At 35.9% G+C, this 26193-nt stretch overlaps 2 protein-coding genes across 2 annotated transcripts; one reads left to right on the forward strand and one right to left on the reverse strand.

Annotated features, from left to right (window-relative positions):
- The first annotated feature begins 1226 nt into the window (after nucleotides 1-1226).
- Nucleotides 1227-10456, forward strand: LOC144971954 (uncharacterized). Its single transcript, XM_078913029.1, has 2 exons — nucleotides 1227-2447; nucleotides 9671-10456. The coding sequence occupies exon 1, from the start codon at nucleotides 1360-1362 to the stop codon at nucleotides 2440-2442; it is 1083 nt and encodes a 360-aa protein (XP_078769155.1). The 5' UTR covers nucleotides 1227-1359; the 3' UTR covers nucleotides 2443-2447; nucleotides 9671-10456.
- Nucleotides 10457-12528: 2072 nt separating this feature from the next.
- LOC144971955 (uncharacterized) lies at nucleotides 12529-16002 on the reverse strand. The gene has a single exon (XM_078913030.1). It carries the CDS (start codon nucleotides 15730-15732, stop codon nucleotides 14689-14691), a length of 1044 nt encoding a protein of 347 aa, XP_078769156.1. The 5' UTR covers nucleotides 15733-16002; the 3' UTR covers nucleotides 12529-14688.
- Nucleotides 16003-26193: the final 10191 nt, after the last annotated feature.

Here is a 26193-nt window from a genome sequence, read left to right on the forward strand (position 1 = left end):
TGGGTTTGGTCTTTCCTTTGTCCTACCCATGTTGTCTGGTGTCTTGATGGGTGGTTGAAAGCACTGTTTGTTATGAAAAGTTTTCTCTGTTCACAGAACTGGACTAATTTTTCTCCGTTATCGTTACGTTTTCCTTTTGAGTATGATCCTAAACATAGTGTGTCACTGTCGAGACGTTTTCCTACCTTGGCATTAAAATCTCCAGCAATTATTAATATTGATTTGTTTCCTATTTTGTTCAGTGTATCGTCTAGGTCTTTGTAAAATTTATCAGTTTCCTCTGGGTATTGTTTTGCGCGTTGACTTGTTGGTGCGTAAACATTTACGATTGAGATAGTGAACGTCTTCTTACCGTGATCGTCTTTGTTATCGTTATTCTGGTTCCTTGAATTGATCTTACACTTAAGCTCAAGAACACATATTCTGTCCGAAACATTCCATTCGTCACTAGTCAAATCCCTGCAGTTTTTATTTATGAGAAATCCACATCCATAGTGAGTTGAACTGGAAGCAAAGCACAGCAGTCTGTGACCATTTATTGTTTGGTCGACGCCATCTTGGATCTTCGTCTCTTGTAAACACAACACATCGATTTTATAACTTTCTAAATCTTGACACAATTGTTCCTTTCGAATGTTACTTTTAATAGATCTTAAGTTAAAAGTTCCAATATTAAGATTAGTCCACATCAGGTAAAAATTAAAGATTCCACACAGTGAATAAATGGAAACATAAGACTATCCACTGAGCCGAAGCTCAATGTCAACAGGTGTCAGCCATGTTGTCCGGATAAATTTGGCAAACAGACAACAAATCCCAACGATATCCTTGACATTGTAACTGACCACTTCCAGCAGAAATTTCAAAAACAAGTCTCACAAATATCGCCCTTCTCAGGAAACCCTAGAGACCTAAACAACTGCATCACAACAACTGAAGTTAGAAATAGCATAAAGTGCCTAAACAATAACAGATCCCCAGGCGAAGATGAAATTCCCGCTGAACTGCTGAAATGCGGTACCCTCTCCCTGGATCTGAGCATTGCAAACATAATGAACAAAACATTCTCAACACACAAAGACTGGGACATAAACAGCGGTGTCCTAATTACAATACAAAAACCAGGAAAAACGAAAGGACCCGTAAACAACCTGCGCCCAATAACATTACTGAATACCATAAGAAAAACTGTCAACTATTGTCCTCAACAGAATTAGACCGAAAATAGAAAATTATCTATCACATAGCCAAAGCGGGTTTCGCCAAGACCGAAGCACATCGGACGTTGTATGGACACATAAATGGTTGGCAGCAAAGGCACTCAAAGAAAACATATCCATAACAATAACCGGAATCGATATGTCCGCAGCCTTTGATACGATCGACAGAGGAAAACTTTTGGAGATATTAACAGAAATAGTAGACGAAGACGAGCTCCGAATAATCCGATTTCTCCTCAGCAACACAAAGATACAACCAAGGATAAACGGGGCCACAAAACAGACGCAGTTCGAAAGTAACATCGGGACCCCCCAAGGAGATAGTCTGAGCCCGATTCTGTTCACAATATACTTAGAACACGCTCTGAAAGAAGTTCGAAAAGTCATTCCAAAACCAACGACTCATATTGAGAATGCAATCCCTAGAGAAATCGCCTATGCAGATGATGTCGATTTTATTGGATCAACACCAGCAAATATAGACATCATACAAAATACCCTCATGAAATATAACCTCCAAGTCAATGCCAATAAAACCGAATTTACAACAATATCGAGGAACAAAGAGGAATGGAAAAGAACAAAGAAAGTCGGCTCACTAATTGGAGACACCGAGGATGTACAAAGAAGAAAACAGCTATCAAACGCCGCACTCAGTAAACTCACCAATGTATGGATTAGAGGTGACAAAATAAAGAGAAAAACCAAACTGAAACTGTACCATGCTCTTGTAAAACCGGTACTTCTGTATAACTGCGGCACTTGGGCGTTGACAAAATTCGAAGAAGAACATCTGGATGCCTTCCATCGCACACAGCTAAGAAGGGTACTGGACATCAAATACCCCAAAAAGATCTCAAATGAATCACTCTATAAGATCACAAAAGAAAGACCAATCTCCCTTGACATTTTACAACAACGATGGCAACTTTTCGGTCACATACTACGCAGGGACAAAAACATACCAGCAAACCAAGCCATGTCGGGATACTTCCAAAAACACGGGAACCTTTTCAGAGGAAGACCGATCACAACACTCCCCGTGATCCTAAACAAAAACCTCACAACACTTGGACAAAGCATTAGTCTCATAACGGCAGGGGACCTTGAAAATCTGAGAACCCTAGCAGAGGACCGGCAATATTGGAGACACCTCACACAGGAAATACTGGAAACAGCCAAGGCGACCCGATCTTTCGGTCGAGACGCGAAAGGCATCTAAGTCAAGTAAGTCAAGTCATAATAATATAATAATAATAATAATAATAATAATAATAATAATAATAATAATAATAATAATAATAATAATAATAATAATAATAATAATAATAATAATAATAATAATAATAATAATAATAATACTTTATTGCATCCCAAAAAGGAAATTTTTTGTACAGACGTGTTATAATTTACACATAAGATAAAAATACAATGGAAATAGGTTGTATATATATATAAAAAAGGAGCAGCTCTATAACCAGAGCTGCGCTTTATAATATGAATAATTTCAACACTGTAAAATAGTTAAAACTGTCACTATAAATTGAAAATTGAAAACATTGCAAAACAAATAAATTAATAAATTAATATTTATATTTTTTAAAAGTAAAAATGAGAAATAATTATATAAAATGATTATTGCTTGTTGTTATAAAGCCTAATACTGGACGGCAGAAAAGATTTTCGGTGTCTCTCTGTTTTCGTTGAAATAGAGAAAGGGCGACCACTTCTTTCTGACATAATAATTGATGGTCTTAGTGGATGATACTGGTCATTTAATATTTTAGTTATTTTATTTATACAAAATTTCTCGTATAAAAGATCTACATCGTCAACATCATTTATATAGCGTTTAATGGATTTTTTAATATTTGAATTTATTTTGTTCCTTTCCACTGCTAAGCAATTGCCTCCCCAAGCTGTTATACAAAATGACAAAACACTTTCGCTTACTGCTCTATAAAATAATGTGCAGAGGGTTTTATCTATTCTAAACTGAGAGAGTTTTGATAAAAAATATGTACGTCTGCACATCTTATGCCTAATTATTTTCAAGTGTTCATCCCACTTGAGCCTGTCATCAATCGTTACACCAAGGTATTTGTAGTGAGGAACTCGCTGGACGAATTGGTCCTTTAATTTTAACGGTTCTATCGGTTCCTTCACTCTCCTAAAGTCAATCACTAGCTCCTTTGTCTTGCTTATGTTAAGCTCTAGGTGGTGGGCATCACACCAAGACACAAATCTATCAATTTCTTGCCTATAAGCCACTTCGTTGCCATTTGTTATGAGGCCTTGAAGAGCGGTGTCATCTGCAAACTTTATTAAAGGTACACTCAGGTTTTGACTTCTACAGTCATTCGTGTATATTGTGAATAATACAGGGGACAATACACAACCTTGAGGAGCACCAGTATTTGTAGATATACAGGAAGATTTGTTTTGTCCTAATTGAACATATTGTGCTCTCTCCGTAAGAAATTCGAGCACCCAAGCAATTATATACTTGTTTAAATTCAGACTAGTCAATTTTTGAACAACCAACTGAGGTTGCATTGTATTGAACGCTGAAGAAAAATCTGCAAAAAACAATCTGCAATAGCTCCTAGCGTGATCTAGATGCCTGTAGATGTTGTTTGTAAACAGCAAAATGGCATCCTCTATGCCACGTCCTGGTTTGTAAGCAAATTGATGACTATCACTCAATGGCATAAACTGATTCCTAATTTTAACAAGAACAAGTTTTTCTAAAGATTTCATGACTATTGAAGTCAGTGCAACAGGTCTGAGATCGTTCATAGTTTCAAGTTTTTCTTTTTTTGGAACAGGAATAATTTTTGAAGTTTTCCAAATTTCAGGGATCGAAACGCATTGGAGGGACCAGTTTAAAATATGTGTATAAATGGGGGAAAGCTGGTGGGCACATTCTTTTAATAGTTTTCCTTTCAATCCATCCGGCCCAGCAGTCTTCCTCTCGTTTAGTTTCGAAAATACGAATCTCGTTTCCTCTTCACTGACCTCAATAGTCATTTCATCTTCCAAAGCCCTGTCTAATTTATGTTTTTCATTTTCAATATCAAATTTGTTTGCTGTGTCGAAACGTGAATAAAATTTATTTAAAGTTTCAATTTCGATATCTTCTGATATAATCGTGGGCTTTGGATTATAGTTAACAGCAGTTTTAAGCCCCCGCCACGTGTCCCGTATATTCCCAGAAGAAAAGCATTTTTCAATTTTATTTTTGTACTTATCTCTACAACTAGATATTACCCTCTTTATCTCTTTTTGTTTTGTTTTCAGATCTTTTTTGTTTCCACTAGTATACAGAGTTTTCTTTTGGTTCAATAAAAGTTTTAGATCTTTTGTTATCCAAGGCTTGTTGTTAGGATAATATTTTATTTCTTTTTTACAAGACACTAGCTGTTCACAGAATTTTAAATACTCACTCACACAGTCATTCAGCTCATCCACACTATCACATGATTCGATAAAAAACATTCCAGTCAGTGCATTCAAAACAACCACGCAAATCTTCACACACACTTCCATTCCAGATCTGTACACTTTTCTTTACTGGTTTTACACGTTTAAAAACAGATACTGTGTCAGACAAAAAAAAATCATAAAATTCCAATAACAACATGACAATTCTTTTTACACATTCATACACGAATGATCCACGGGAGGCCTTAGCCTCTAATAATAGGCGTGGTCAACATACATCATTAAACAAATAACTGTCATACTTTGGAAGGAAATGTATTTAAATATTGGGCTAGAAAATTCGTCATTCAAATAGCGATTGATTTAAACGACCACTCATCTTGGTTAAAACTCTCAAACCTGGGCCCTCACGAAGTCATTTAATTGTGAAGGACCAAACTTTTGAATACGTGTCTTTCCAGAGTTAATTGGTTAACGATTGATGACATCTCAAGAAATGCTCTCGACAGCGGCATGCTAGCAGAAGACATCTTTTTAAAATATATTTAGGCCAGAATTTACTTCATAGAGCGATAGATTTATAACATCGTGTACATATATACAGGTCTGACATCCAAACATATTTGTGGGCCTAGTATATCATTTTTGTAATGGACAATATTTTGCGTCATTTTTTGATATTTCCATTACAACAATGAGTCCATAATGAATTTGATTATGAGACCTTCTAATAAGTTCACGTCGATTTATAAATAACCCTAGTCTTGTTAAATAGTTTAAAACATAAGACGTCAAGACCCCTTGAAGTATCAGCTTTAATAATTTTCTGACAAGTTTAGGGTTGTTATATTTAGTTGATATCTAAATTGAGTGGTCAGAATGAAAACTTGACTTGACTTATCGCCTCCTAATCTTTGAACTGAGAGGCTTTGGCAGCTTCTCTGATTTGTTGAGTGATTTCTTTTCACTGATGACGGTCTGAGGCGATCTATCTCAGGTTATTCTAAATCCTTTTCTCATCTCAGTTCTTGAGTGTCATCGAGGTACTTGAAATTTTTTGTACAGACGTGTTATAATTTACACATAAGATAAAAATACAATGGAAATAGGTTGTATATATATAAAAAAAGGAGCAGCTCTATAACCAGAGCTGCGCTTTATAATATGAATAATTTCAACACTGTAAAATAGTTAAAACTGTCACTATAAATTGAAAATTGAAAAGATTGCAAAACAAATAAATTAATAAATTAATATTTATATTTTTTAAAAGTAAAATGAGAAATAATTATATAAAATGATTATTGCTTGTTGTTATAAAGCCTAATACTGGACGGCAGAAAAGATTTTCGGTGTCTCTCTGTTTTCGTTGAAATAGAGAAAGGGCGACCACTTCTTTCTGACATAATAATTGATGGTCTTAGTGGATGATACTGGTCATTTAATATTTTAGTTATTTTATTTATACAAAATTTTTCGTATAAAAGATCTACATCGTCAACATCATTTATATAGCGTTTAATGGATTTTTTAATATTTGAATTTATTTTGTTCCTTTCCACTGCTAAGCAATTGCCTCTCCAAGCTGTTATACAAAATGACAAAAACTTTCGCTTACTGCTCTATAAAATAATGTGCAGAGGGTTTTATCTATTCTAAACTGAGAGAGTTTTGATAAAAAATATGTACGTCTGCACATCTTATGCCTAATTATTTTCAAGTGTTCATCCCACTTGAGCCTGTCATCAATCGTTACACCAAGGTATTTGTAGTGAGGAACTCGCTGGACGAATTGGTCCTTTAATTTTAACGGTTCTATCGGTTCCTTCACTCTCCTAAAGTCAATCACTAGCTCCTTTGTCTTGCTTATGTTAAGCTCTAGGTGGTGGGCATCACACCAAGACACAAATCTATCAATTTCTTGCCTATAAGCCACTTCGTTGCCATTTGTTATGAGGCCTTGAAGAGCGTTGTCATCTGCAAACTTTATTAAAGGTACACTCAGGTTTTGACTTCTACAGTCATTCGTGTATATTGTGAATAATACAGGGGACAATACACAACCTTGAGGAGCACCAGTATTTGTAGATATACAGGAAGATTTGTTTTGTCCTAATTGAACATATTGTGCTCTCTCCGTAAGAAATTCGAGCACCCAAGCAATTATATACTTGTTTAAATTCAGACTAGTCAATTTTGGAACAACCAACTGAGGTTGCATTGTATTGAACGCTGAAGAAAAATCTGCAAAAAACAATCTGCAATAGCTCCTAGCGTGATCTAGATGCCTGTAGATGTTGTTTGTAAACAGCAAAATGGCATCCTCTACGCCACGTCCTGGTTTGTAAGCAAATTGATGACTATCACTCAATGGCATAAACTGATTCCTAATTTTAACAAGAACAAGTTTTTCTAAAGATTTCATGACTATTGAAGTCAGTGCAACAGGTCTGAGATCGTTCATAGTTTCAAGTTTTTCTTTTTTTGGAACAGGAATAATTTTTGAAGTTTTCCAAATTTCAGGGATCGAAACGCATTGGAGGGACCAGTTTAAAATATGTGTATAAATGGGGGAAAGCTGGTGGGCACATTCTTTTAATAGTTTTCCTTTCAATCCATCCGGCCCAGCAGTCTTCCTCTCGTTTAGTTTCGAAAATACGAATCTCGTTTCCTCTTCACTGACCTCAATAGTCATTTCATCTTCCAAAGCCCTGTCTAATTTATGTTTTTCATTTTCAATATCAAATTTGTTTGCTGTGTCGAAACGTGAATAAAATTTATTTAAAGTTTCAATTTCGATATCTTCTGATATAATCGTGGGCTTTGGATTATAGTTAACAGCAGTTTTAAGCCCCCGCCACGTGTCCCGTATATCCCCAGAAGAAAAGCATTTTTCAATTTTATTTTTGTACTTATCTCTACAACTAGATATTACCCTCTTTATCTCTTTTTGTTTTGTTTTCAGATCTTTTTTGTTTCCACTAGTATAGGAGTTTTCTTTTGGTTCAATAAAAGTTTTAGATCTTTTGTTATCCAAGGCTTGTTGTTAGGATAATATTTTATTTCTTTTTTACAAGACACTAGCTGTTCACAGAATTTTAAATACTCACTCACACAGTCATTCAGCTCATCCACACTATCACATGATTCGATAAAAACATTCCAGTCAGTGCATTCAAAACAACCACGCAAATCTTCACACACACTTCCATTCCAGATCTGTACACTTTTCTTTACTGGTTTTACACGTTTAAAAAGCGGTAGTGGAGTAGCAAGAGCATGCAGTGGTCAGACACAGATACTGTTCAGACAAAAAAAATCATAAAATTCCAATAACAACATGACAATTCTTTTTACACATTCATACACGAATGATCCACGGGAGGCCTTAGCCTCTAATAATAGGCGTGGTCAACATACATCATTAAACAAATAACTGTCATACTTTGGAAGGAAATGTATTTAAATATTGGGCTAGAAAATTCGTCATTCAAATAGCGATTGATTTAAACGACCACTCATCTTGGTTAAAACTCTCAAACCTGGGCCCTCACGAGGTCATTTAATTGTGAAGGACCAAACTTTTGAATACGTGTCTTTCCAGAGTTAATTGGTTAACGATTGATGACATCTCAAGAAATGCTCTCGACAGCGGCATGCTAGCAGAAGACATCTTTTTAAAATATATTTAGGCCAGAATTTACTTCATAGAGCGATAGATTTATAACATCGTGTACATATATACAGGTCTGACATCCAAACATATTTGTGGGCCTAGTATATCATTTTTGTAATGGACAATATTTTGCGTCATTTTTTGATATTTCCATTACAACAATGAGTCCATAATGAATTTGATTATGAGACCTGCTAATAAGTTCACGTCGATTTATAAATAACCCTAGTCTTGTTAAATAGTTTAAAACATAAGACGTCAAGACCCCTTGAAGTATCAGCTTTAATAATTTTCTGACAAGTTTAGGGTTGTTATATTTAGTTGATATCTAAATTGAGTGGTCAGAATGAAAACTTGACTTGACTTATCGCCTCCTAATCTTTGAACTGAGAGGCTTTGGCAGCTTCTCTGATTTGTTGAGTGATTTCTTTTCACTGATGACGGTCTGAGGCGATCTATCTCAGGTTATTCTAAATCCTTTTCTCATCTCAGTTCTTGAGTGTCATCGAGGCACTTGAGGTCTTATTTATCGTAGTGCATATGCTTGTTGTGGGCCTGCTTTTGTGTTTGTTATGTCAAAATGAATAAATAAGTAAAAATGCAGCCACTCTTAAAGCGTGACCCACCACCACATGTTGGGGTGTGTGTTATTTTTAAAATCAATTATCAAGCGAAAATGAAAATACATTTTTGTTTTTGTCCCTTAAGACAAAGAAATTGTATCTAGTGTCCTCAATAAAGCATATAATATACCATTTAACTCTGGTTTCATATTTTAAAATAAAATAAAATGGTTCCATAACATTCTATTAGAAAGACCTCAGTACTTTAAAATGGGAATACTTTTCTCCGCAACAAAGACCATTTTAATTGGCTACCGGTAAGGATGTGTTAGCTCCCCAATTGTGTATGTTTTGTACACAAATGATTGTATATCTATATATGACGAATGTCTTATTGTTAAGTATGCATATGATGCAGCCATTTTAGGACTTTTAGCCAAAAATCAGAAAAGTATGATATAAACCAATAGAACATTTTGTGACTTGGTGTCAGAAAAACTGCTTTGAACTTAATGCATCAAAAACAAAAGAACACATTTTTGATTTCAGAAAAAGTCATGTTCCTCCAAATGCCACCGAAATAAATAATCAAACAGTTGAACTTGTGAGTAAGAGAGAGTATGTATGGGTTTTCGAAACTGTTATGAAACGTCGTCTTCATTTTGATGTTTATATCATTTATCATTTTGATGTTTATATATTATTATCTTATAAATGTATTCTAGTCTATAAATCTCTCTATGTATTTATTATTATTAAATTCTCAGACTCAGCGTGTATCACCCAAAAACACGAGTATGCCGATTAAAAAACAGCTCTGGTTCAGTAAAAATCATGTTAGATGAAGCTGGTGTACGTCGTTCAATTTGAAGAGATTTGCTCAATTTGAAGAGGAAACACTAAGGGTGTACTGGAGCGGCTTCAAATAACAAGCGAGTTATTTCAAGTAGATCCAATACAACCCGGTGTGTGTGTACATACGGGATGAGGCTGACGTCACTCTGCTGTTTTGCTGCCGTGTTTAGATTGCCAAGACGTGATCAGTTTCCACTGTATTCCCATTCACAATAAGGAAACGTGGTAGGATTATTAGGACAGGTGCTAGGAATTTTTTATTGAGTTGGAGGTGTGGGTCCAGGAGAAGGAAGAATCTTGTCTGGACGCCGGTGTGGATCATTCTTGGTCAAACTTATCATGTTCAGCGTTTCCAGCAGGATTGGATCTAGGTTGGTATCATCGTCAAGGTCATGGCAGCGCACAAGCTCCTGGACGATGGCAACGGGATGATCCTTCGCAGGAGGTCAGGGAATAGTGTCCCGTTACTGAGTTGAATGCTGTTCGGTTTCTTTATGAATTCCACACATAAAAATCTGGTGAAAGAACACCATCACTAATACTTCAATACACGCCTCGTGGTCGAAAGAAACAGCCAGTCAGATAATACTGAGTATTTTTATTCATAATTTCAATATTGGTGGCTGAATATATATTTCCAAGTGGTACAATGTGATTTGACCAACAAAAGTGTGAATTCATTGCGTTGAATAACTAAAAATATGTAGATAATACACGAATGAATAAAATAAATGAATATTCTGAAATAGGATGATGTCTTTAGGGTCTAATCCAAGGGAAGACTGGAACAACCCAAGTGCCAAGCGCTGGGTGGGGTTACTGATCTACCGGAAAGGCAGGTACTTACTGTGTCTTATATCCCCCTAGATCTGTTTTCCAACTTGTTTTCTGTCTTTGTCTTGGAATGAGATTACTTGGTTTTGTCCTGGCCCTGGCCGGATGCCCTTGCTGGGAGGGAAAGAGTCAAATGTATAGTTAGTTTTGGGAGATGATGTTTTTTTTTTTGCTTGTAAATCATCTTTCTGCTATGCACTGCATTGTTTTGTATACACAAAATATATAATTTGTAAACATTTCAGTGTATTCCTCGTGTTGCTTGTGTCTCGATGAGACTTTTAGGTGATCTCAAACTAAATACAATGATAGTGTGCTCTTGGAATCTACATCTGTTTTCTATTTGAACCAATTCCCTTTGTCTTACTTTTCCTTGGGTGTTTTAATTGTAATTCTAGAACTTTTTACTATCCCACTTTCTTCCTTATTACTGGCGCTGATATGAGCTTAATGTGTTGCAAGCGCCATAAAACCCTTAAAAACAAAAGCAACAAACAAGCTTCAACCAAAGTACGGCGCAGCAATGTGAGCCTGAGATAGGTGACTTGCACAAGATCACACAACACAACGGGTTGTCGAACTCGGTACCTTTAGGCTACGAAGCAAAGAACATTATCTCTGTGCCACACTACCCCACATAAATACTCACTTATTTTAGGACTGGCTGGTCCAGGACCTGATGTTTGGCATGTACTAGAGGTAGGTATGGAGACAGACAATTTAAAAAAGACAATGGAATTCTAAATCTGAAACGTCAGAGAGAGTCCAGAGAGAGCAAAACAAATTTCATTATTCCACCCCTCTCCCTAAATAGTAATGCGTAATGCTATTAAGTTTACACTAATAATTTGTGACGTCAGATTATCAAACATTGAATTTGAATAAAATTAGATTTTTGAAAAAAAAAGAAGTTTCATTTCAATATTTTTGAAAATGTTTTTTTTTACTCAGAGAAGACGAAATCAGATTCGATTGAAGGGGAGAATAAAAGATTTCGCAAGCTCATGCAGCGGTTGGGAACACGTCCAGAGTTCCAAAATGCAAGAGTCTAATAATCGTATATTAATCCACCCCTTCTATTGGAAAACTCTATCATTTCTTAGTAAATACGTCTCTAATCATGAATAATTGAATGCGTTCAATAAAAAATCTATTCCACGATTGCAGGATATTTGCTCACATTTTATTGCTTTAAAATATGGTGCAAGAGACTGCTGATTGAACATGAGCTTTTATATAGCGCAACATCCACTTAATGTGATCAAAGCGCTTTACAAGGTGCTCCTGACCAACAGCAACATGTAACATTTAGAACGAGACATAACGCCTATAGGCAATATTACAATTTTTTTCCGACAGAGACAACGCTGTTTAACGGCCAGGTACTCATTTTACACCTGAGTAAAGCGAGAGAATGTGAGTAAAGAGCCTCTTCTAAGGACTCAACTCTGTGTCGAGCGAGGCTCGAACCCATGACCTTCCGATCCGAAAGCGAGTGTCATATCACAAGACCACATAAATGATTGGTATTTTAAAATAATCTTTTGGTGCGCATGAATAAAAATCCAACGTTTTTCCTTTTTTTTTTGGTTCAAATTGTCCTACAAACAAATGTAGAAAAATACAAATGGCGAATCGAAGTTACTACTACCATGCATCCAAAACCTTTAAAATTCACAACCAATTACTCTAGCTAAATAATCTTCTGCTGGCGACCCCCTCCCGGCCACACACACACACACGCATACACAAACAAACAAACACACACACACACACACACACACATAGACATACAGAGAGAATAATAGTAACATTATCGCCGTAGATAAACAACAATCCTTCACCATTATGATCATCAAATTGATATGAAGGAACAGAGCATTCCATTTTATGTGGGAGTTAAAAAGAACCAAAACAATCTCATTCAAACATGACCTTTGAACACAATTACAATCTTTAATAAATACCTTCAATTGTATTGTGCCTTCATTGATTTACATCCCTTATACACAATTGGATTCAATAGTCTGATGTCACGTCGCCCAGCAACGGCGGCCATCGTGGTTCTAAACAAAGAAAATCTGTACTTCTTATTCTTCATGCTGGCTAGAACATTTCATATATCTTGTGATCATAATGTGTAAAAGTCAAAACATGATCAGATTTATAATGTTTTTTTTTTCCTTTGGATACGTTTTTATGCTCGGCGGAGAAATATTTCATAAGGGCGTCCGCCATTGTTCCGATAGTTTAGAGCCAGTTACTAAGTTACCATGTGTCATTACGAGGGAAGTGACGTTACGACTGTTGAAGCGTATTCCGAAAAAAAGATTATCAAACATTGAAAGAAAAGAGCACACAACAACAAAAATAGCCGCTATTATTTCGAGACAGCCGACGGATGTGCCAGTTTAGATTAGTTTAAGGATAAATCCCAATCAAATTACTGAAAAATGTGGAATGCCCTAAGTAATTGCCAACATTTTCGAGGTATCACATTTTCTAATAAATGCCCGGAGAATAATACCAGAGTCTCATTACTTTTTGACTCAGTCTCGTAGGTTTTCGTACCTTTAATTTATTACGTTTGTGTTTTCCATCTCCTGTTATAAAGGTCGCCTGATATTATAGATGAAAAAAGACTTTCCCAATTATTTTCTTTGAATATTGAGCATAAATTTATAATTAAAATTATGAGACTTGAGATAAATTTAAATATTTTATTGATGAGAAATGAATTTACTTTCTTCAATTGTGAACGACTAAAACCTTATCTTTTTTAAAATATTGCTTTAACTTTATATCCGCTGATCTGCGTTTTATTTACACCAATAAGGCTGTATGTTCCATATTATGTGAATTACGAACGTAAACGGTTAATAAGTTTATTGTCTTTATGCACCAATCATAATATTTGATCCTGATGTGTTAATCAAATGATATTACAGTACAGAGAGTAAAAGGTGTCCACAGCAGCTGCCTTGGAACACTGGTCATGATTTCTAATTAACTATGACACCTTAATGCTCTCAATTAATTGTTTCCAACACTGATACATATTCTCCCGTTGTTTTTAAAAACAGTAGGCCCTATTTGCAATTTAAACCAAATAGTACATGCTGTGTTTGTTAATAAAACGGCAGTATTCATTAGCAGCCATCCCACGCTGTTATCTTACTGAAATAGAGGTTCCTTATTGTTTTCATGTTCACCTTTACTGTTTCATAATTTCAGGCAGCACATCGACTTATCATAATATTCTTCATTAACCATGTCCTAGAAAATTAAATAAAGGGTGACCTGACGCTACATAAAATAATTATCTTGAAACTACTACAAGTTTGATGCTTGAAGTTCAAAGAAGAAAATAATAATAATGAAAAATGGATGGTAGTGGAAGTTACTGGTTTACCTTTTGTCAATAAAATACAATGAATGCGGCAAAGATGGCGAATGTGAGACAGAGTGAGGTGTTACTAAGGCCTTAACACCGCCATTCTCCCAACTCACAATTATTCCATGTTAGTGTCTTCCCCATTCTGCTTTGATGACAAGGGGGGAAACCTATATTATCCGCATCTTGTGTCTTTAGAAACTAAATGTGAAGCTCCTATTCCACTTTTTCATTGTGATTTACCTCTGTTGAAGATAGCAAGCACCGGTTAAGAGCTGGGCATTATTTTCCTTCCACCTAGCGTAATTTACGAATGTGAGATGAGAGTGAAGTGTTACTAAGGACTTAACACCGCCATTCTCCCAACTCACAAAAATTGCATGTTAGTGTCTTACCCATTCTGCTTTGATGACAAAGGGGAAACAATATTGTCCATATCTTGTGTGTTTGGAAACTAAATGTGAAGCTCCTATTCCACTTTTTCATTGTGATTTACCTCTGTTGAAGATAGCAAGCACCGGTTAAGAGCTGGGCATTATTTTCCTTCCACCTAGCGTAATTTACCAAGTCGTTCTATTGTTCGTTTTTCAGTAACGATAATGTGTCTGAAAATTTTGCATAGTTGATCACACTATTCCTATTTCAAACCTTCATTTTAATATGCGACTCCTTCTACTAATTTCTCTTCCTCCTACAGCTATATCATTTTTTATCTTTTCTTCCAAAGAGTTGATCAAACGCAGTTCTGTAATTGGAGCTCATATGATAATAAATAAAAATATTCAAAGACGAGTTGAGAGCTTCCAACGAAAAGAAAAAAGAAAACATGATGAGAAATATATTTTCAAACCTGCCCTTTAAATGAAAGTCTGGAACAATTTGCATGACAATGAAGGAAATAAATGCAGGGATGAAACAGACGATGAATATGGTTGCCACCCTGACGACCATTTTGGAAACTTTGGTATCGCGACTGGAGAGTGTGTTTGAACTCGTGGCATTCTGTCGCCATTTTGATTTCTCTCTAAGATTTAAGACTAAAACGATTGTGAAGACTACAACAACGACAAATGTGGTAATTGGGATGAAAATGCTGTGAATGGCAAATGCTATATTGTTAACTTGTTCACTATTCTGAATGAAAACTAATCTTAAAAGCGTTTTGTTTCTTGCAGGGTGGAATTTCATCCTGTATCTAGCTGTGTAATATATAGGTGAAATGGCGGCGATTACGAAGATAAAGATGAAGGTCAGGAATATAGTTACCCTTTTTGGTGTGATAATTTCCTTGACTTTCAAAGGAGCTGCAACGCATAAACATCGTTCAAATGTAATGAAAGCTGTGATACAGCTTGTAATTCTTGTAAACGCGACATGAATCCACCCTGACGTGAGATAGTGAAAATCTAAAGGGTCAAAGGGCAGATCCAATTTCTGAAACATCGGACTGTAACACATAGCCAAAAATATCAGGGAAAAGCAGCAACCGAAATCGGAGATTGCCAACGCCAGAAGTGTAATGTTTACTCGATCTTTGAATCCAAGCTTTAGGAAGACAATAATGTTGATTATGTTTGCGACAGAGCCAAAGGCGATGATGATTCCACTGAGAATGAAGTGATTTGCCATTAGAAAGGCTGCAGTGACTTCGTCACTAACAATACCTCCAGCTGTGGTGTTCAATGATAGTGCACCTGTAATGTCATCGAAAGGATATTCATCGAGGCTATTATTCAATGACATCATGATGTAGCGCTTTTGAATAACTGGCGATAAAATATGTTGAAAAGGGAAAATCTAAAATGGTATAATATGTCCAATCATGATTTTGCTGTCCGATTTTAGTGTCCGTGGTCACGACCGGATTATCACTTTAATGTTGTGAAAAGGGGATCTATCAATTATGTTTAAGTTGAAAAAATTCAAATGAAAAAGAGATTTTAAAGGATCATCCACACGCCGAGTTAGGAGGATTAAGAGAAAAAATATACGTTGTAAATGAAAATATTAGGTAAAATATGTGAACTATTAATGGCCCATCTAGATATTTTCTTAGTTTCATCGATTTTTTATATAATGATTTTTTTTATTAAATGAATTCCTTAAAATCGTTTGACAATAACTCTTTGATGGAGTAACAGACCCTGTTAAGTAATACATGTTCCTATTATCATATCAATCATTATGAATTTCAAAAGTTTCGCAACAAAACAAATTTGATAGAGAACCAATGAGAGAATTACAGTCGCGTCTCTATTATGTATAATATAATATCAAATTGCTACATAAAAAGTTTGATTTAAATTTCTCTGACATCTCAGTCACAAGTTAAATTCTGGTGTAAAGAAATAAGGATCACTATTAATATCAATTGTAGTGGATTAAACGCCGCGTGTCAGTTTGTAAAATTTCAGAATTGCCTTATTTAGAGGAAAAATGAGATGAGATGACAATATTGAAACAATGAATCAATCGATTCATCATTTTAAGTAATTATTTGAAAACTACAGATTTTTTTTTTCATATTCCAAAATAGCTAATCCATTAAATGTTTTCTTGATTTGATATAATTTTTATTTGCGCTTAGATTTTCGGTTGTATAAACGGTGTTAGATAAACAATTGATATGATCAAGTAAGATAAAGCTAGAACAGATGAACCGCAAGATGTCTATTAACGTCTAATCTCTTGAATAATTTTTATTCGTCTATTTTTACAAAAAAATAAATTATTGAATAGTTATTATCATTAAGTAATTTCCTTCCTTGTTTTCCATTTTTACACTGGTATGTCGATACACACACATTGACATGAATGTTATTTATCAAAGCTGAAAATGTTTCTGAAATTTTTTCTTTCTTGTTTTATGTTTGACGAGGGTTTGCCACCGCTTTACAATTTGATATAATATTCTGATAAAATGAAATCTTGTCATCCGTCAGAACAAAAGCAGTCTGCCTAAAAACCATTCTGAATGGATTATAAAGATACTTATGCATGCTCATCAAGAACAACATTTATAAACAAACAAAAACGCAAACGCAAAAAAAATGAATCACACGGATTCTATTAATGCCTCGGTATTCAATAAATTTAATGTCGTCAGTTTGATAAATTAGTCGTGCAGTATTTATTGGGGAAAAAACAACCAGATGTTAAGACACAGCCAGTGAGAACAGAACTGCTAAATATATTTTTTTCTCCAATACAAATATATATTTTTAAAAAGTAGTCCTCCGGAGTCATTAGGCCCATGGAGCTAGAGTTTATCCCGGTTTCTATAGCGTAAACGGACAATTTCAATTGCTTGCTAATCTATCGTAAAGTACCTTCCGCCAGATCTAACAGACGCCTCTACCCAATCACTGCTGGGTGGACAGGGATGTCAGAAAAAAATTTCGACGGCACCCAGGATCGATCTCCTTCCCTTTGATTGTGAAGTATGTGCTCTACCAACTGAGCTATCGGGACCCCTTGTATTAGAATCAAAACGAATATCGCCCCACATCCAGCACCACAACTGTTTCCGGATACCTACTTTTAATGGAACCTACCTTGAATGTCTTGACCCAGCTTCAGAATATTAGGTCCAAGATTTTTTCAAGGAAAGTTGGTGTAGAGAGTATAATCCCGATCATCTTCCAATTACACGTTGATTTTGAAAACTATTTAGAAGTTGTGTTGCATTCTTTAATTTATTTTATTAATAAATCGCTGAAATTGAGTTTTTCCAACGTGTCCGTATCTGTACGTCTGATAACCCAAATTGTCATGGGCTCAATGTTGTAATAGGATTATTGTAAACCAACGCAAACTATTGTCCATTTCAACAATGTTGAATCAAGCCAATAATCGCGTTCGTTTATTAGATCTGAAAATAAGTGAACGTCGGGTATTTTCTATCTTTTTATAATGAATTTATACTGTCTGTTTGACATACTGCACGTATTTTGAAAATAAACATTTGTTTTGACATGGTTATATAATGTTAATCTATTATCCTATGGTCACTAAAATTATAAAGAATACTGACTTTTGTTCACCTCTACCATTGTCAATAGATTCTCTAATAGAATTACCTGAATATTTTGATCTGTAGGTCATAAGGTCAGCTCTTCATACTACGAACTTGGAACATCTAACAGTGAAATCAGTTTGAAAAATATTCTGACGTTGTGTTGCATTTAAAAAATGTATTTTTCAATAACTAATTTAAAGTATAGTATAGTAGTCCTTCGGAGCCATTGGGTCCATGGAGCCGGAGTTCATCCCGGTTTCAATTGCGTGAGAAACGGGCAATAGCAATTGCTTGCTATCCTTTGGATAGGACGCTAGTCTATCGCAAATTACTTTCCGCCAAATCTAACAGACTCAGCTATCCATTCACTGCTGAGTGGACAGGGAGGTCAGAAACAATTTCGACTGCACCCGGGATCGATCTTGGTCCCTTAGCGTGTGAAACGAATGCTCTACCACGTGAACAATCGGGACTCACTATAATAACTGATTTAATTTGGGAATTTTCTTGGATTTTTTCAAGACCAAGATTGTTAAGCCATTACTAAAAAGTATGACTTGCATGTTGAATAATACAATTTAATTTTCATGCCTTTATAAGATAAAATAAAAAATGAGGAGGTATTAAAAGAAATTGGAGTACGACCAACTTTGATAAACACCATCAGAAAAAGACAGTTAAAATTTCTCGACATATTTACAGAAAAAAACGAGATTGAAAAGATTGTACTTACGGGTAAAGTTGCTGGGAAGAAAAGAAGAGGGAGACAGAGGATAGATTACATTGACAATCTGAACGGATGTATTGGTGGAGGAGGAACAGGAATCGAGATATTGAGAAGATCTGAGGACTGATTTGGTTGGAGGGACATGATCACCGATGTCTGCAACATCATGATGATGATAAACAAAATCCGATGTAAACGAATGTTAAGTTTTGTAACTAAATACTGACTCATATAAATGGCAGCTCTCTAAAAGAATACGCCAAGTGTGTCGACAGTATTAAAACATTGATTTAAAAAACATTGAAAAAGTGAAAGAGCAGGCAATATTTCAAGATCAAGATCCTAAAAAGTGTTTGTGATGGAGTGCCAAAAAGCAAAGGAAACACACACATACACACATTTATTCACTCACACATACACATACACACAAACACACACACACACACACACACACACACACACACAACCAAACAATATAAAGATTCATTCCAAAAAATTCGGGTTTCTATACAAATATCGTACTTTGTGGCTTCGTGTCGTGTGATATAACACGCGCCTTCGGATCGGTTGCTCTTTGGTTCGACTCTCATTTTGAGTGGCGCAGTTGGATTGTTTTTATACTCTTTAATAACATTTTTTGACCGCATTGAGGTGTAAAAATAAGTACCTGGCCGTAAACAGCGTTGTCTCTGTTGATAACAAAATGTAATATCGACTTACATCATGCTTTTCCCTAAATTTTAAGTGTTGCTGGTAGTTTTGGAACTCTTTGTAAAGCCCTTGGATCACATTTTAGTCAATTAAGTCACTATTAAAAAGCTGAAGAATGAGTACCTGGCCGTCAACATGTTGTCTCTGTCGGAAGAAAAAAAAATGTAATATCGCCTAACGGTCATCATGTCTCCTTTTGCACTCATGTTACGTGTTGCTGTTAGTCAGGGGCCCTTTATAAAGCGCTTTGAGCACATTTAGTTGGCATTGCATTGCTCTATATAAAAGCTCAAGGAATCTGGTGTTAAAGAAGTTTACATTCAGCGATATTTCACATTAATAAAAGCGCCCACCCCCTTTTTTTCCCAGCGAACATAATTCAAGAATGACGAACACGTAGAGTACTCGATGAGTGTCCATTGGGATTTCTGACATGTCTTGTGCGACCTTTATAAGTTGACGTGCTCATAGGTTTGTCGGGTGTTGTCTTGTGGCAGGCATTTATCTCCTCGTCCTATCGAAGACCGGTGTAAAAATTCAAGGATTTCTCTGTTTACTCTCGGTTTTTACATGAATGATTGTTTGTTTTTATGGGTTTTACGGCGCTTGTAATACATTAAGGCCATATCAGCGCCAGTAAAAAGGAAGAAAATGGGATAGTAAAAAGTTCTAGACTTACAATTAAAGCACCCAAGAAAAGGTAAGACAAAGGGAATTAGTTCAAATAGGAAACAGATGTAATTTCCAAGAGCACGCTATCAAAGTACTTAGTTTGAGATCACCTAAAAGTCTCATCCAGACACAAGCAAAGGTCCCAACTAAGAAGGATACACTCAAATGTTTACAAATAATATATAATACAGTGGATAACAGAGAGATGATTTACAAGGAAAAAAATACCATCTCCCAAAACTCTAACTATCAAATTGACTGCTTCCCTCTCAGCCAGGGTATCCTGCCAGGGCCTGGACAAAACCAAGTAATCTCATTCCAAGACAAAGACAGAAAACATGTTGGAAAATTGATATAGGAGGATAGAAGACACAGTGAGTGCCTCCCTGCCCTCTATGGGAGGTAAGGAACCCCACCCAGTTTTTACATGAATGTCTTTGTCGGAAAAATGTATAGGCACCTAGCGGGCTCTAGTGTCGTCAAATGTATTATATGGCCGTTATCCAAAGTGGATATTTTATTTAGACAAATATTCACTTAACCTAATCAAAGCAACTTTGTTGTGGGTTAAATGCATCAGTAACACTTAACACCTGGGATGATATATGATAACTGTGAGGCGTTATTTGAGACAGAGAGGGATATATATATATATATATATATATATATATATATAGAGAGAGAGAGAGAGAGAGAGAGAGAGAGAGAGAGAGAGAGAAGAAAGAAAAGAAAGAGAGAGAGAGAGAGAGAGAGAGAGAGAGAGAGAAAGAAATAAAGAAAGAGAGAGAGAGAGAGAGGGAGAGAGAGAGAGAGGGAGAGAGAGAGAGAGAGAGAGAGAGAGAGAGAGAGAGAAAGCGCAGTTACCTACCAGGTACTCATTTTTTTACACTTAAATGTGATGAGAGAATGTGGATAAAGAGCTACGAGGGCTCTTTCAGAAATAACCGAAAAATACCCATTGCTCAGCAACCAGTGGAGATTTTTTTAATTCTGTAAACGACATGATATTCCTTATTTCTTTACGAATATTCCCAGAAATTATGAAGTGCATCATTTTGCACAATGAATTTCTAGACGATTTTAAAGATGGTGGCCCGCCTTGAAACTTGGTCAAAGGAGGAAATCAGAGCTGTCATACGTTTTTTGAACGCCAAAAGTCTGAATCCTACCGAAATTCATAAAGAACTTCAGAGTGTATATGGTGAGCATGTTATAAGCCGTACACAAGTCTATCACTGGTGTAATTTGTTTGTAGCCGGCCATTCCGACTTGACAGACAGGGAAGGGAGAGGGCGTTCGATAACTGCGACGTCAGAAGACAATGTGAAGCGAGTTGATGAGCTTATTCGTCAAGACAGGAGGTTGAAACTTCATGAAATCGCAAGCAGTCTTGAAATTTCGGAAACTTCTGCCAATAGAATTGTATTTGATGATCTTGGCTACAGAAAAGTCAGCGCAAGATGGGTTCCTAAGCAATTGACAGACAATCATAAAGAACAAAGATTGGACATCTGCAGGGAACTTTTGAGAAGAAGCAAGAGCTCACGCAGGGTTCACGGGCATACTGCCAACGCCGGCGGAGACTTTCTAGGGTACGATGTGACTTTTCTTGACAGCATAGTCACCGGTGATGAGACTTGGTTGCACCATTGCACCCCAGAAACAAAGCAAGATTCGATGACATGGAAACATCCATCTTTACCTGTCGCGAAGAAATTCAAAGTCATGCGGTCAGCAAAGAAAATAATGGGAACTGTTTTCTGGGACAGTCGTGGTATTATTCTGTTCGAAACCTTACAACCTGGAGAAACAATCAATGCTGCAAGGTACTGCCAAACTCTTGACAAGCTTAGGGAGGCCATTCGCAGAAAGCGCCCAGGGCAGTTGACCAACGGGGTCATTTTGCAACACGACAACGCTACACCCCACACAGCACGAGTGACGCAAGGTTGGCTAGAGAAATATGGATGGGAGATTTTGCCACACCCACCACACAGTCCAGACCTCGCACCATCGGATTATTACCTCTTTGGGCCACTGAAACGTGAGCTGGCAGGAAAGCGCTTTGATGTCGATGAAGAGCTTGTTGACCATGTGTGGAAATGGCTACAAAACCTTGACGGAAATTTCTTCCGAGAGGGTATCTATTCCATGGTGCGGCGTTGGCAGAAGTGTGTCGACAGACTTGGCTGTTACGTAGAGAAATGAAGGACGAGACAAGGTATGAACACGTGCAAGAATTTTGTTGATAGCATAAAAAACGCGGATTTTACAGGCATTTTTCGGTTAATTATGAAAGAGCCCTCGTATTTTAAAGGCTTAACTTTGCGATCCTTAGGTGACTGTCAATCCAATGGACCATAAAGACTGAAGGAGGGGGGAAAAAGATAATAATATCAATGTACAAATAATAATAATAATAATAATAATAATAATAATAATAATAATAATAATAATAATAATAATAATAATAATAATAATAATAATGATGATGATGATGATGATGATGATGATGATGATAATCATCATCATTAATTTTTGTTTATTATTCATTTAATGAAATTCGTCACTGTTATAGTCAAGTGTCGTCTTCAGATCTGACGTAAATGTCTTTGCTATAGACTAGCTAGCTTCCTATTCAAACAATAATTGCTATTGCTTATTTTACGCTAGAAAAGAAGCGGGATCAACTCCGGCTCAACGATTTAATCTAATTGTTCTGAATGACTTCTTATTTTTTTATTGCTAAGTGTGAATTCATATACAAGGCGAAGGAAATTATTCGAGTAAAGCGCATCACACATGGACACAAGGTTACAGCTTTTGTGATAGTTGTCACTCATTAAATCAATGACCACGAGTATAAGTCAATTGTCATTTTTATTGCAGAATTGTTTTATATTAAAATACGTAAGGTAGAAATGTCGTGATGTCACTTGTTCAACTTTTCTGGTTCAAAATCCTTGGAATATTGTCCCTCGGATGGATGACTAATACGTATTGAAACATAGGTGGCATCGGTAACTATTTTAGTACCATGATGTATAGGCAAATTTTAATGATTACGGGACGTAAAAGAGCGAGCGTGGATGATCTCTTTATTGGCGGCCAGAATATATTTAGACTAGAAAATAAGATGGCATCATTCTGACACCAGTAGATCATTTACACAAAGTATGAATTCAGTCTTCCGGAATAGTAATTTTACATTTCCAATGGGATTTTGAGATTATACTTTTGGTCCCTATTACAATCCATGTCCTGAGTGAACTTTGGATAAACGAGTTCTGTCAAATATTTGTATAACATCTCATGATAAATATATTAAACTTTTTAACTCAAGTGGAAGTATCCACTACAGAAAAAAATCAAACTCTTTTCATGTCATCAATGTTATTCAGACATTGGACAAGTTTGTATACGTGTATAAGATCGGCTCTTTGTCTGTACCTAAGTCAAAACAGTTTTCTTTTTCTCCAATATATCTTCATTTACCACGTTGTTATTAAAACATAGTATGTATGTATTTAGATTTTTGGACCTAATGCGTTTTTCAATAATGTTGATTCTCTCTTGACAAGAGGACACCAAATTCAGTTTCCATATTGTCACTATCGGTTTATATATATATATATATATATATATATATATATATATATATATATATATATATATATATATAGTGAAAGGAACAATTAATTTCACTCACGTATTCAAAACTTATAAGGCTAATGTCAATTGTCTTGATAGCTTTGTTAATTATTGTATTATTTGTTGTCCAAATAGAAAGCGAGGTCAAAGGTCACTTCAACAATCTTTCTTTTTTTTCCAAGGGTAAAATTTTGGTTTGATTTACTACAAGTAACGTGTAAGAGATTTGTTTTACCAACATGTAAATATATTCATTTATTAAAATTGACATTATGTTAAACGTTTATAGTCGTGCGACTGTGTGGCCTTTTGATCGCCTTTGGTTCAGAAGTACCTGTGTTCGAGTCTCGCTCTGAGCGGGGCATAGTTGAGTCATTGGAAAAGGCTCTTTGCTCACATTTTCTCATCGTACTCAGTCAGCAGCACTGTATCTGTCGGAAATAATTGTTGTTTTTTTCGCCACATCAGGCGTCATGACTCGTCTTACATGTTAAGTGTTGCTGTTGGCTAAGGACTCCGTGTAAAACGCTTTCAGAATATTCAGTGAATATTGCGCTTAATAAAAGCTCAGGTATTTTTAAAGCTGATGCTTCATGTGCCTCATCTACATTTTAACCATCCCAAACATAATGGGACGAAAGAATGAAATAAGATTAGCGAATGTCGTTTATCATTGTTCTTTTATTTATCACATTGCCAAAAACATCAATAAGTAAAATAGATATATACACAGGAATACAAATATGTACATGAATCCAAAATTATATTCTTTCTGTTTTTTAAATTATTTAATAACAAAATTATAAACATATCTCTCTCTCTCTCTCTCTCTCGTTCTCTCTCTCTCTCTCTCTCTCTCTCTCTCTCTCTCTCTCTCTCTCTCTTTCTTTCTTTCTTTCTTTTTTTCTGTATCATATATATATATATAGGCTTGAAACTGGCCTGCAGCTTTTCAATAGCAGTGTTAGTAGAAGTAGTAGTAGTAGTAGTGGTAGTAGTAGTAGTATTAATAGTAGTAGTAGTAGTAGTAGTAGTAGTAGTAGTAGTAGTAGTAGTAGTAGTAGTAGTAGTAGTAGTAGTAGTAGTAGTAGTAGTAGTAGTAGTAGTAGTAGTAGTAGTAAAAACAAAGGAACTTAGGCCTTTATATAGAGCAATATCAATTAAACGTGCTCAAGGCGTTTTACAAAGGATCCCTGACCACTTAACATGTAATATCCGAGACATGACGCATGTTAGGCAATATTACATTTTTTCAACAGAAACAACGCTGACAACTCATTTCACACCTGAGTACGGTGAGAAAATGTGAGTAAAGAGCCTATTCCAACGACTCAACTATGCGACAAGCGAAGCTCAAACCCGGTGCTTTCCGATCCGAAAGCGAGCGCCATATCACAAGGTCACATTGCCGCACGCTAACAGTAGTAGTAGTAGTAGTAGTAGTAGTAGTAGTAGTAGTAGTAGTAGTAGTAGTAGTAGTTGTTGTTGTTGTTGTTGTTGTTGTTTTTTTTTATTGTTGTCGTAGTAAAAGCAGAAGTAGTAGTAGTAGTAGTAGTAGTGGTAGTAGTAGTAGTAGTAGTAGTAGTAGTAGTAGTAGTAGTAGTAGTAGTAGTAGTAGTAGTAGTAGTAGTAGTAGTAGTAGCAGTAGTTGTTGTTGTAGTAGTAGTAGTATTAGTAGCAGTAGTAGTAGTAGTAGTAGTAGTAGTAGTAGTAGTAGTAGTAGTAGTAGTAGTAGTAGTAGTTGTTGTTGTTGTTGTTGTTGTTTTAATAGTCGTATTAGTAGCGGTATTAGTGGCAGGTTTGTGCAGCATCTGAAGCAACGACAAATTTATCAAGTTCATACACAGGAATCAGCATTTCTTTAATTGTCTTCTTTCTTTCTAGAAAATACTTTCTCTAGTCTTACGATAGGAAATTCGAAGAGGAGTATAAAGACAAAAGCCACAATGTTTGATAAAACCAGAAGACCCACAAAGTTAACAATCATCGTTGTGTCGTTCATATAAAAAGGCTGGTCAATGTTCTGAAAGAATATCCATATAATGTACGGGTGAACTCAATAGGGAAGATTGCTTCGCTTAAACGGCTCAAGACTGTAAATGGTTTCCATGATAAGAAGTCGTTGACTGGTCCTCCATAGCCACAGTCACAAGCAATCACGATCCAGCAGTTAACTACACCCCAAACACTTCGTGCTACAGAATTATAAAGAGCTCGCATCTCGGTGCTGCTTTTCGTTTACCAGATGCGTTGCCATACACACCATATATAATAGCTAAAGCTGTCATTGTCGATAATACCCAGCAAAGAACGACTATCCCTATTTTTTATATTTAGAGAATTATGTCTGATTTTACTTATAGGAAACCCAGCTAAAATACCAATGGCGTACGGCCCAATTTGATTCCAGGGTTTTGTATCGTAATCA

This window comes from Berghia stephanieae, chromosome 4 (assembly GCF_034508935.2).
Source record: "Berghia stephanieae isolate SIO BIC M18660-M18661 chromosome 4, UCSD_Bste_1.3, whole genome shotgun sequence".
NCBI lineage: Eukaryota > Metazoa > Mollusca > Gastropoda > Nudibranchia > Aeolidiidae > Berghia > Berghia stephanieae.

Coding starts and splice junctions, on each gene's coding strand:
- LOC144971955 (XM_078913030.1), bottom strand. CDS start 15,732: ATGATGTCATTGAATAATAGCCTCGATGAATATCCTTTCGATGACATT.
- LOC144971954 (XM_078913029.1), top strand. CDS start 1,360: ATGTCCGCAGCCTTTGATACGATCGACAGAGGAAAACTTTTGGAGATA.